Source organism: Micromesistius poutassou (genome assembly GCF_964030765.1).
Source record: "Micromesistius poutassou genome assembly, chromosome: 4".
In the NCBI taxonomy this organism is placed as follows: Eukaryota; Metazoa; Chordata; class Actinopteri; order Gadiformes; family Gadidae; genus Micromesistius; species Micromesistius poutassou.
The window spans coordinates 14,492,832-14,505,989 of record NC_140274.1 but is presented as its reverse complement, the minus strand read 5'-3'; the positions used below and the strand labels follow the sequence as shown (position 1 = coordinate 14,505,989).

Here is a 13,158-nt window from a genome sequence, read left to right as displayed (position 1 = left end):
TTGAATGTAGAATGAAACTAGTAGTTTGTGATGTCTCCATCAGACTCGTTTATTTTATTTGTCGGCAGGATGTTCAGTTTGAGTCAAAAAGGCATGAAAAGACAACTCATTCCAAATGTAAAGGAGTATACAATTGCATTTATTGTATAAAGACACATAGTTTGGGTAACTTGGGTCGTCGTCATGGTCAACAGACTTATTATTGGATAGAAAAATGTCTGCCATAAAATATTACTACAATCAACAGCAATCACAAAAGGATAAAAAAAACAAATGGTTGCGCACAAGACTACGAAACAGTGGCAAAATATCCTGCTTGCTCAAGGGGTGGGCAATGAAAATCTATGGTATTAACACCTAAAAAAACAAAAAAAGATTCTCGATGAGGAATCTTATCAAAGAGTAAATTAAAAAGACGATAAACGAAGCAGAGTAGCAGAAAGTGACCGGACCGTCACGAGGGGAAAGCATGCATCTTGTTCTTGGCTAAGCTTCATATTAACAAGCAAAACTATTTCACACAATTGGTTTATTCCCCACACTAATCACGTCTTGCTTTCTCTATGCTTTCCATACATAATTATTTTAAATCTACCTTGTTTTGAAATCTACACCTGTGGACCGTAAAACTTTCAGCCGGCATCCACAAACAGCGTCTGACGCCGAAGGACCATCTCCTCCACTCTTCTTTCTTTCCATCTGGCGCTTCAATATTTCCTCTGAAAGGGTTAAGACTCCAGTAGAAAATAGACATCGAGAACCAGTTAAACGGCTCTGCGAGAACTGACCAGGGGAGGGGAGGACGGGGGCTACCTTGAGAGAGGACTAGCAGGGAGGGATCGGGGCTAGAGTCCATGTCAGGTGAGACTGTACAGACTGGGTCTTCAGGGCAGCAGGGGAGAGGACGAGGATCTGGGGTGGGGGCGAGGAGGTCACTGGGAGCCCGAGGAGCCCTGGTTCCCCTGGCCGTAGTTCCCATACTGGCTGTAATACTGGTTCCACTGGCTCTGGTTCTGGTAGTACTGCTGCCACTGCTGTGCATACTGGGGGGGGGGGGGGGGGGGGTAAAATCAATGGAGGAGAGATGTAATCAGTTAATTATGAATATCTCCAAAACATACTGGAATATACCGGAAATGTTATCCATTACTCTAGCAACCAAAATAATTAATAGTTATCCTACATGCTGGTACAAGTGGTTGTAGCTCTGTAGTTTTAATCATTAGTATTACCTGCTGGTACTGCTGGTTGTAGTTCTGCTGGGTCTGTGGCTGGGCCGGCTGGGCCTGCTGCGTCTGCTGCGTCTGCTGAGTCTGCTGGGGCTGTTGGGTCTGCTGGGTCTGGCTGTAGCTCTGCCCTGTAGCCGCGGCGGCTGCCGGCTGGCTATAGCTCTGGCTGTAGCCCGGGTACTGGCTATAGTAACTCTGGTTGTAGCTACCCTGGTTGTAGCCGCCTTGGTTGTAGCCGCCTTGGTTGTAGTTGCCCTGGAAACGACAAGAACCAAAACACAATTTTAGCTTGGCAATATAGGTGAAGAGGAAGTTTCAGTAAGGTTTTTCTGTTAGTTATTATAATTGTTATAATTATTGTTCTCACTTGACAACGGAAGTCTGCATGGAGACGTTTACTTGCATGATGATATTGAGGATCATTCAGTAAGGGGATGATCCCCGTGGTCTGGGTGTATACGTGGTTGAGGTTTACCTGGCTGTAGCTGCTCTTGTTGTAGGGCGCAGGGCGGGTGTAGCTGCTACCCCCAGACGATTGGTTGCGGTTGTAACTTCCACCGCGGCCATTAGAGCCGCTGTCTCGGTAGTTGCTGCCCCAGCGGTTCTGGTTGTAGTTGTTACCGCTTCCGCCGCGGTTGTAACCTGGAAACACCCATCACATGTTAAAAACAGGCTAACCCGAGGGAGCTTTCCCTAACACGTTACCATGCAGGCCGACTCTAGCATGCCACCACTGACATGCTGACCGCTAGAACGCTATCCCCAAACTATTCTCTAGAGATGTTAACGTGCTGCGGTGGGTGACGGCAAAAAAAAAAAGGACCATTGTCCATTTTTTTGGACCCAGTACATTTCCGTACAACAAAGTTGAGGCGGATTTCCTAAAGACTGATCCTTCCATTTTCCACAATCCATAACAATCATTGAGTGCAGATGGCACAGAGGAACCCCCCCCCCCCCGACCGTTCGGAGAACCCCCTCACCTCCGCGGTACCCGTTGCCGCTGGTCCCACCGCGGCTCTGGTACCCGCTGCGAGGCCCGTCACGGTTGTCATAGCGCTGGAAGCTGCCTCCTCCTGCACCACTGCCACCGCTGGACCCCCGGCCCCTGAAGCCGCCCTGCCGGCTGTCCATGCGCTTGTCGGGTGGGGGGCCTGCCTTGCGGCCCTCCTCGTTATACTCTTTCACCAGCTTGTCGGCTTCCTCGCGCTCCAACTCTGGGAATTTCACGTCGTCCAGGAAGTCGCCCGACTCTGGCAGTGTGAAGTTTGCTTGGAGCGCCACAACCAAGTCACGCAGAGGGATGGGGCGGGGGGAGAGAGAGCGCATCCGGCCAGACGGAAGGATGGAGTAGAGGAGAGAGGTAGAGAGATGGAGGGGGGAGGGGTTGGGTAGTGGAGACCAGAGCAGCCACACCACCGCAAGACAAAACGAAAGATAAGTTAGTCTCAGGTAGCAGCAGTGTGCAGACATGATGAAAGGTTCAGCAGGTAGATGAAAGCAGATGGCTATGTGTTTGGCCAGGAGCGGAACAGACGTGACCTCCAGGGGGAAACATGGAGGAAACGTTTGTTCCATGCAAACACAGGAAAGATAGAAGTGGGGGAGGGGGTGGGATAGATAGACAGAGGGAGATATTTAGAGAATAGGGAGGGTGTGAGGTAGGAGGGAGAAGGAGATAGAAGGGAAGATGGGAAGGGGCTAAGGGAGGTTGGGTAAAAGAGGAAATAGCACTGCAAACCAAGAACTGGTTATGTAATGGCGTTACGAATGAACTTTCCAAAAGTTCAAACGTATTTGGCGCGTGACTGCTGGTAAACCTCAGCGAAGACGTTTAGAAACATCTCTTTCAGGAACGAGAGGTTACGTAACTTTAGAGGTTACGCTAAAGATTAAATATCCAAAAGATTCACGCAAAACCGAAGCTCGGTTTGCAGTGTATTTGAGGGAGCTTGTATGAGAAGGTGGCAGATATAGGGCAAAAAAACTTTTAAAGATTAAAAATTTAGGTTTATAAAAAATGTCTACATTTGAAATCTGGCCAAAAGGCTATGATGGTATGGAGAGTTGGGGAGTGGGGGGGGGGGGGGGGGGGTAGGGACATTTTTTTTGATTTAGAGACAAAAAATAAAAAGTAAAACAAAACAAAGAGTAATAAGAGTAGATCTGGTGTTTGGTTGATTTCCACAGCGTTCCTACCTTTCATTTCTAATACAGCATGATCGGGCACATCCTTCCCCTGCTCATCAGTTTGCTTTAACGTTCGTTCTTTTAAGTCCTCGTCCGTGGGACAAACTACTATAGCCTTGCGTTGAAAACCTTCAAAAGGACGCATTTTTCGTCTCTGGGCTGATCCATATACATTTGTCTAGCAATGGTGACAAGAGAGAGGTAGAAGCTTGTTTGTTATTGATAACTTGTATTGGCTTTCCACTGGGAGCAAGCTGGAACCCTGTAATAACGAAGTGAGAGAGGATTGGCTTGGTTGTCAGTCTAGCGATGTTTTAGTTACTCAGTTTCTATTGAACCTCTCCTCACTCCCCACTTACCTCGAGAAAGCAGCCGGCATCATGTTGCCGCCAGGGGCTCTGTGCATCTTTACCAGAGGGAGAACCCCATGGATCTAAACTGAGGATATAACCTGCTCTTTTTCCCTAACGTAACATTACATGGTGAATTACAAACTCAGTAAAGATTTAATTCATATGGAATTTTCAACTTTAACTACAACATTTCTACTATCATCATCATAACTGGAATTAGCCTTTCCATTTGGATTACTCTTTCATAGCACTAGCCTCTTTAAATTAAACAAATCTCTGCTCCATGTTTAACTTCCATCAACCTAAATGTAAAGGTTGAAAGGTACATCCATTTCAAGTTAGCAGTACAGCTTGTTAACTACCTAACCTAACTACCCTAAAGTGGTTAAAATACCCTAACCGAGGTTCTCCCGACTACCCACCTCTGACTCACCTGTTCTCCATACGTGCTCGTGGACGCACTCTGGACAACAACAGACATAGAGAAAACCTACCTGGGGGTACTCACGGTTACCATGGATCTGAGAGGGGGCCCCAGCCCGTCGACCTACCTACCTTTGCCTGCTAAAACACCTGCTGTATAATAAGCGCTGAAAATCTCAAAAGGCGTTGGTTAGTCGTCACTTACCTTGAGGGTTAATTAATTAACACAAACACTCAACACTTCCATGTATATATACCTGTGTGCCAAACGTAGCTTTATAAAGACAAAGCTCGCGACGCTAGCGTCTTTTTTTTTTTACCATAGCAATGGAAGGGTTTTGGTCTTACTCACCAGGTAGAGATTACTTGTAGCATCAAACATCTCTTTCTCTACATAGTCATGGTTTACTGGCACATTGTTGAGATGCACCACACAAAGCAATACCGTATAGTGTGACAATAACAAAAGCGTAAAAAATAGAAATGACAATACAAGGTATATAATGCAGAAGGGGATGAAAACATTGTCACTTTGATAACGAGGAGTCATTCAGGTTTTACAATACAACACAAGCAAAGTTCAGTTCCTTCTACTCTAGCATACACAAAGCATCGCATACACCCCCCTCTGAAAGATAAACACAATCCATTAGAGACACATTGGGTGGGTGGGTGGGTGGGCAGGGGCGGTGTGGGTGCGGGGGCAGTACCTGGTCGAGGATGTAGTTGCGTCTCTTGCGTGCTGCGATTTCGATCAGCCGGTTAAGACACTGCGTGGCCTGCTGGATCAAAATGTCCCAGCGGCCCGCGTAGTTCCTCTGGCGCCGGAGACCCATCACCTGGCGAGCGCGGGGGGAAACCGCACGGATGTCAACACAATGTCGCCGTTATAGCCAATTGGCTACTTTGGTGTTAAAATATCCACTTTTACTTTGCCTGTGTATTGTTCTACGGTGGTGACTCTGGTCCACCAAAAGCCAATAATTCGGCAGGTTTTTCCCCCCTCCGTGGCTCAACCCACTGACACATATGCGATAACCCAGTCACTCAGGTTTGATTCTGAACTGTGGCCCTGTGCGTCATGTTATTCCCCCTTTTTAAATCCACTCTTCTGTCTGTCTACTCTCCTGTCCATAAAAAGGCATAGAAAACCCACAAAATTTACATTATAGAAATTAAAAGGTAATTTATGCGGGATCAGGTCCTTTTTATAATATGAAGATGTGTCGTACAAATTAAGATGTATATGAACCTCCTCTACTAGCCTGTCCCAAGTAAACAGGAAACCGTAGCAGGAGAGCCATCTGTCACCCTGACAGTTACATTCAGAAGAGCAGCACTAATACGATACTTGTCACGTTGCTGACCTTCATCTTGTCCATGATGGCGTTGGTTCCCAGGATGTTGTACTTCATGTCCGGGTGGGCCTGGGCGTGCTTCGTGGCCCATGTGGTCTTACCACAGGCAGGCAGACCCACCATCATTAGGATCTGAAACCCACACACACCATACCATCACCATGGTGCCCAACAACTAAGATGGCGCAGCCATAGCTAAACAATCGATTGCAAAAAGCAATCGTGGCATCGTCCTCTATGACTGAAAACAGTCCAAACCTGTGATGACATGTTTGCTGGTTTTCTCCCTAATCTACACCCACACCGTGTGGCTCTACTCAGGTGCAGGAGTTTGACGTCATGAGTGTGACAATAGGGTTTAGCAATAGTTTAGCCCTATGTTTAAGACAATGGAAGCAATATTGGCATCAGATTATCGGCTCCAATTTCATCATCGGAATATAAAAATGGCCCGTTATTGTCCGCAAATTTCTTACTTTTAAATATTATTATTCATCAAGTTTTTGTGCATCCCTGAATATTCACGGTTGATTACAACGCCCTGAGCTGTTGTGGTCATGACAGTCTACGATGCTGTAGGAAAACACAGCACTCTCCTACCTCACACTCCCCTTTGCTGGCGGGTCCAACGGCACCCCTGGTCTTGTGCTCCATCTCCAGGGTGTGGATGAATGTGTAGCCCTCCGGAGCAGGGAAGTAGGGCTCCGTCTTCTGGCCGAAGTTGAACTCAACGGCGCAGTTTTTGACCAGGACGTGGGGGAAGAGGGCACGCCCCTCCAGCTGTTCCTTGGTGGTGCGGAATGCCACGCCCAACATGGTGCCATTCTTGGAGTAGGACATCTCCACCTCCTCGTTACTGTCAAAGTCCTGAAGGGAGGAGATGGTGGTTGTTATGTTTGGGACATTTCAGAGAACTTGAGGCATGTTTTTCTAACTGAATGAATTATCTGTAAATAAAAAAGGATGGCTTCTGCTTAAGAAAAGCACACAATTATATTGACTGAACATACAAAACATTCATATGCAGTAGATATGACCAAATTAGACGAGCTTTAGACAAGGTGTAAAAACAGTATTTTCATCCTTACAATTTCAAAGTCAGATATTTTTAAAAAGGGGTGCCATACACCAAAAACCATAAAAAGCTTTCCTATGTATTCCAGTGTAAAGTCTACTCCCCACAGACAGCCTGACCCCTCCTTCTACATAGGATGTAATAGCCCAAACCCTCCTCATACGTACGATGTAACAGCCAATGACGTCGTTCTCCCCAAACTTCTCCCCGAAGTCCTCAAATTTGCAGTCAGCAGATTTCTTCCCAGTTCCTCCGTAGCCATAGGAGAAGGCTTCCTCACCTGGAACACAGGTCAAAAGGAAACTCAGCCGGTCTCTCTCACACACACATTCTGTGAGATGTAGTCTTTAGACTTCTGGTTGGCTTACCAAGCTGGGTGCTGCAGGAGTTGAGTGACCAGCCAATACGGACTACGTGAGGATCTGGCTCACTGCTGGGCAGGTGCTTCACAGGAATGTCCTCATTTATCTGAATGAAGCGAAAGTATTATTTAAAGAGTAATCCACTTTCAAATGTCCCATTTGAATTACATACTAAAGGATCAATGCAATGATTGCAAAAAAAACCCAATATTACATATTAATTTAGAGAAGTCTTAAGTAGTGTGTTCTGCTTCAAAACGTCTCTATGCATAATAATATTGACGATCACAAGACCAGTACAGAGGCATTAACTATAACGATTATGAATGTCACTGTTTATAACTTTACAAGACCTGAACAGAGCGACCAACTACATGACCGGGTTAGGGGACTTGTAATGTCGGGACAGTCTTCACTAGAGCGTTTAGCCGCCTACCTTCATTTCGTAGCAGACGCGTCCGGCACTGACGCCGTGCGTGGCCCGGGCGCCGGCCCACAGGTAGGCGAAGCCCTCGATGGTCAGCGGGTATCCGCTGTAGCGGTCCCGCGACACCTTGAAGTGCAGGTCGCAGTTGTCTGGGAGCACAACGTTTGAACATCACTATCCCTTCATGTGATCACTCAACGCTTGAGACCAAATCCTTAGTGTTCCAACTTGTGTTTTTCCTAAGCAGACACTTTGATCTGTGAGGCTGTGAATATTTAACCATACAATCAAAATTGGAGCAGCTACAAAAACTGTTCCATCAGTACATCAGGTTATCCCACATCAAAGGGCTTTCTTAAGCTCCATAAGAGTGCTAGGTGGTTTATATTGGTACTTTAGACGGCACGTTGACATGCAATCCCTGGTGTATCATTTGTTTGATAATGACTGCAAACATTTGCTTGCTCTCCCTCTCTCTATCTGGAGAGTAATTGAGTTACTCACATGTGTCCATGGTGACGAGCGTGTCATCGATGCACTCCTCCTCGTCCTCAGCTGGGGGCTGCGGTGTGCGAGACCTACACAACAAAACACAAAAGTTACCCTCTTTGACGCAACCTTCCGAGAGGCACACAGGGCCAACATCCCACATGTCTGTGGCCCCGAGGGGGCCATTATACAGTGTGATCAGTGAATTCAATAGATAATGCCTGGATGCGATCAGTGTAATCAATGGATAATCCCTACATTGTCTCACTGTAATACATTTATAATGCTTAGAGTGTGATCAGTGTTATAAATAGATAAGTGATGCCTACATGTGATCAGTGTAATCAATAGATAATGCTAGAGCCTGGTAAGTGTAATAAATAGATTATGCGTAAGGTGTGATCAGTGTCATCGATGTATAATGCTTAGGTTTGGTCAGTGTAATCAATGGATAATTCATGGGTGCACTCAGTGTAATCAATAGATTATGTTTATGTGTGATCCAAATGAAGTCTTGTGGCTGAGGGTGTATGCAAATATTGTCAATCCCCTATACTTGAATCTTTGTGCAAGTTGTCCAAACCACCACCTGCATCTTAATTCATCAGAATTGACTGTTACTCAATTTGGAATATCTACTGAAAATAGCTTTCCCCACAGTGTGACAATGGTTGCAGCACGAGTCCACCGCACGTGGGATAACATTCATGCTAGCCACACACATTGCACGGCTACTTAGTATCTCCGCCCCTTGAATAAATATTTGCTCCCAAAGGAATTTCAGATTTTTCCCCCTAGGTCAATGTGTCAAGACACTATCGTTCAACAGCTTTGTTTTTTTTCTTTTCTTTTACAGTTTGCAGGCTGCAAGTCATGAGAAACAAGCTGTAGCTGTAAGCTACCCCTAAAGTTGCAGTCATTGCATCCTACAATTAACTTCTTCATACTTGCTACCTGCGTCATAATATTAATAAGGTCTTAACCATCACTCAAATAATAAAAGCTAGTATCACAACAAAAGAATATCTGAAGTCTAAATATATATTTCCACATAAAGCTAAATCTAATTCTCTCCCTTCTCCAAACCCACTTTCCCACCACTCTCTTGTCCATGAAGGTTAAAAGCTCATGGAAACCAATAAAGACCACCACCAATCCCTAGCAGTATAGTGTACCTCTTTTCATCGCGGTGTTCATAGTAGCTGTAGCCACGGCCCTCGTCGTGGGGCCTCTTGCGGCCGTGCTGACCAGACCGATCTCCTTCCGTCTTCACCTGCTGGCCGCCCTCTGGCTTCTGACCCTCCCTGCTTTGCTCTTCCTCGTCCATCTTCTTTACATCCTCCTTCTCCGCCTCCTGCTCAGGGCGCTCCACCTGCTCAGGACGCTCCTCCTGCTCAGGACGATCCTCCTCTGCCTTGGGTTTCTGCTCAGCCCTGACCTCCTCCTCTTCCACCGGCGGAGCAGACTCTTCATCCTCTACATCTTCAGCTGCTGCCTCTGGGACGGCCGTCTCCTCCTCCCTTTTCACCTCCACCGCTGACAAAGAGGAAGAGAGGTGGTCAGGTGGTGTTTCACAACGGCCCTTCTCATGACTCAGAAAACGTTTCGTCAATGTAGACGTCTCAGCGTCAACATTGTACCCACCGAAACACAATATGATCAAATAATATTTAACAACAATAACAAACAAGTGCAATGTGCAGAGTAACATCACCTTTTCAAAATCACTTCTAAAAGACTGTAGAGCACTGGTCTTGCATACTTTTAGCCAACAGTCACAAGTCTTGTGTTTTTTGTGATTATCTTGACCGACAGGCATGTCAAATAGGCCATTCTTGAACGAGATGTTTAATTCCTTACCTGCACTATAGATGGGCACCGTTATTAGAAAGCACGTGGGAATTCATATATGATTGTAGCAGATTTTTATTTTGCCTTAAGTGAATTAAATTGTATTCATAGCTATATTAATAACATATTATTCATTTAAAAAAAAAAATTCAGGTTGAGGTAGGTTTGATTATGCTCGATTATGGAAATAAAATCAAAATCACGATTATTTTGGTCAATATTGAAATCTCGATTATTCAAACTATTTTTGAGTTTGAAAACATGATGCATTTATTCATAATTTCTCAAAAAAAAAACACTTTTTAAATGAGAACTTTGAAAATGAGAATTTCCCCTTAAAAAATACACAAAATGGTCAAATAGAAAATGAAGTCGAGATATGAATCCAGCTGTTCTGCAATTTCTATATATAATTTTTTTTTTGTCTCAACTCGATTATATTAGTTTGGTGATCACTCTGAAATCGAAATCACGATCACGAAATTCGATTAATCGCCCTGCCCTAGGTTGAGGGTTCTATTGATATCCATGGCCATCTGTACTTTTTGCTGTTGTGCTTCATTTCATTAACTTCAGTATGTGCCTTAATTGATTTGAATCAAATTTAATTTTCTTCCTTAATACAGTTCATGTTGTCATGAATGGGGATCGACCGATATGGATTTTTTAGGGCCAATATATTTTTCACCAGCCTTAACCGATGACAGTCACGCCAATACCGATTTTCTTGAGCCAATATTTGGAGCAGATACTGCTTTTGCTCCCTCAATTAATGTTACACAATGATGATAACAAATGGTACAAGTCTCAATTTAAAAAAGGAACATTTATAACTGTCTGTAAATCAAGCCGGAAAAATAATAATAAAAAAAAGAAATTGGCCGGTGCCGATATATCGGTCAAACCCCCTAGTCATGAAGGATTGTTTTGTTTCAACTGCGCAGATTCAGTCTACTTATTTCGTGTTTTATCCTTTAAATCCACTCACTTGCGCACTAAGGAAAAAAGCTATAACGGATAATACCATAGAGCACCCAACACTGATTGATTCCAACACAAGCAAACTTATCCCCAATTACTTTCATTAGTGTGACTGAAACTAATGAGGGTGTTTCTTGACGGATCAGTGCCCGATCAATTGGTCCGTCGCTATGGAAACCAAATACATTTGTTTAGTGAAAGCCAGATCACAGAAGCCCTCAATTATGAAACGCAAGACCTTTTTTATTTTTTTGGTGTTCGGTTAACCGGTTACCCAATTTCTTTTGATAGAATATTTGGATATCGAAATGCCTTCAAATGCCCATCACTAAACTGCACATGATGCGTCTGTGAAGGTGAAGCTGTACAATCCTCTGTGCTTACCTTCCTGTATCTGCTCCACCAAGGGTTCTGGTTCAGACTTGATGCTTTCCTTCACCTCAGGCACCACCTCCACCTTGAGAGGCTCCTGCTCTTCATCGGGCTCAAGGTCCTGCACCTCCTCGCTGGCCTGCTGGCTCTCGAAGGGCTCCTCGGAAGCCTCCTCTGCCTCGTAGTCTCCACCCGAGTCCTTGTCTTCATCCTGGTCCCCAGCCCCCTCTTCCTCTGCCATGTCTTCATCTAGCTCTGCAGTCCCGAGATTGAAGAAATAGTATGTTATACAGGAATGTATTAAGTATTTAAAGAAGGGATTATTAATGTAAATAAGAGAAACCACTACAATACAAATCTAGTGGTATTGCTACAATGCAATAGCAATGTAAATACAAATCTAAGCGGTCAGCTGAATACAAGATGATTAGCTTTTATTCAAGCAGACCACCCAACCGACCACTAAAGATTCATGATGGTCTAAAAAGCATCTCTTATTCACTTATCTCTAATACTGCAAATTACCAAATCAATTTCTAAACCCATTGAGTATATGTTAGGGACCCCAGCAAGCATGTTATTTTGATAAGCAGACCAACAAATCCACTAAGCCTTCTTGTTTTAAATTTTCAATTTGAGTAGAGAGCAGGTCTGGCTGATCCAACTATCGTAGCAGTCTCCCTTGGCTTCACTTAAGCGTGTGTAAAATGTGTCAAAATGACAAAGAATTCACCATTCCCATCTTGAATGCCCCCATCTCCATCATCATCATCATCATCTTCTTGTTCTTCATCTTCCTCTTCTTCCTCCTCTGCGGGGAAGTCATTGGAGAGCTCATCGTTCTGGTTTGCAGGCGGGCCCCCGCCATCCCCCAGACCATCTGTGGTGTCTGAGTCCAGTGCTGCCTTCAGCCGCACAACAAGGTCAGCCTTGAGACCACGCGTGTCCAGACCACGCCGATGGAGCTCCTCCTTCAGCTCATTCACCTTCAGCTTCTTCACGTCCATACTCATCTTGTTGATATTATTTTCAGGATCTGAGGAAGAAATCACACAATAAATCAGTCTTGGTAGGCTGCAATGTAGAGGAGAATATGGAAGCCATACAATTACCGTTTTGTATGTGTGGAGCATTTAAAGCACTAGTAGTAGTCAACTATTTAATCACTTAAGAATATGCATATTTTAGGAAAATGTGAGTTTGATTCAAGATTCAAGAAGCTTTATTTATCCCGAGGGAAATTGCTGTGCAACAGTTGCGATATAAAAGTGGAGAAGAAATACAAGAAAATAAAACAAGTAACAAAATTCAACAAAGTGCAAAGCACAATATGATAATACATATTCACGTACATATACGTGAATATTTTTCCACATTCACCACCACACTATTATGTTCATATTTGATTTTCTGTACTTAAACTGCGAAGCTGTGATAGAAACGATTTCCCGCGAACCGGGGCTTCTTAAGTGTTCTTAATCTGAAGAATACAAAAACAATGCGGCCGTGACGAACATTTCCGAAGTTTCCCGATGTTCGAAAAAAAATTGGCTTCCCGGTTGCTTTGCTATGCTAGCATTAGCTGGATTACCAAGTACAGTCGTGTTGAATATACATTAACACACCATGTACAGTATCTGGTCAGTAATATTTACAAATAATTTACAAGATGACAATGTTTTCTAAATTAGAGTTTCGGAATTGAACCATAATACAGAAATATCGTCTTCAATGTATATAGCATTAGCTTAGCCAAATCCGCTAGCCCCAATATCCTGCAGTAAAATAAAGAATTCCACAAACCTTTGGTTGTAGAAAACAAAAGCAAGTTTCTCTGCAGTTCTGCTTTTTATTCATTTACTATTTGGTCTGTAACTTGGTGTGAAACGCATTTTGTTGAAAAAATGAAAGAATACGGCCTACCTGCTACACGAGTTGCGCGCGTCCTGCTTGGCGTGAAGACGATAGTTGAGCATTTCCGGCTATACACCCGCGACTTCCTTGTCCGGTAGGAACTAAAGTTACATGAGAAACACTACTGGAAGTTC

At 44.2% G+C, this 13,158-nt stretch overlaps 1 protein-coding gene across 1 annotated transcript; it reads right to left on the bottom strand.

The window, feature by feature from the left end:
• Nucleotides 1–118: 118 nt before the first annotated feature.
• LOC311342196 (heterogeneous nuclear ribonucleoprotein U-like protein 2) lies at nucleotides 119–13,070 on the bottom strand. The gene is made up of 16 exons (XM_084467009.1): nucleotides 13,034–13,070; nucleotides 11,844–12,146; nucleotides 11,123–11,365; nucleotides 9,082–9,442; nucleotides 7,922–7,995; nucleotides 7,427–7,566; nucleotides 6,997–7,096; nucleotides 6,796–6,908; nucleotides 6,154–6,420; nucleotides 5,563–5,685; nucleotides 4,906–5,034; nucleotides 3,429–3,597; nucleotides 2,213–2,500; nucleotides 1,705–1,871; nucleotides 1,233–1,484; nucleotides 119–1,043 (listed from the first exon to the last, which is right to left on the bottom strand). Exons 2-16 carry the CDS (start codon nucleotides 12,121–12,123, stop codon nucleotides 933–935), a joined length of 2,817 nt encoding a protein of 938 aa, XP_084323135.1. The 5' UTR covers nucleotides 12,124–12,146; nucleotides 13,034–13,070; the 3' UTR covers nucleotides 119–932.
• Nucleotides 13,071–13,158: the final 88 nt, after the last annotated feature.

Bases quoted from the DNA above. Each gene is read 5' to 3' on its own strand.
- LOC311342196 (XM_084467009.1), bottom strand. From the start codon at position 12,123: ATGAGTATGGACGTGAAGAAGCTGAAGGTGAATGAGCTGAAGGAGGAG. The intron at 5,035-5,562 runs GTCAGCAACGTG...CGCGCTCGCCAG, and splicing joins CCATCATGGACAAGATGAAG to GTGATGGGTCTCCGGCGCCA. The intron at 2,501-3,428 runs GTAGGAACGCTG...TGGCGCTCCAAG, and splicing joins TGCTGTATTAGAAATGAAAG to CAAACTTCACACTGCCAGAG.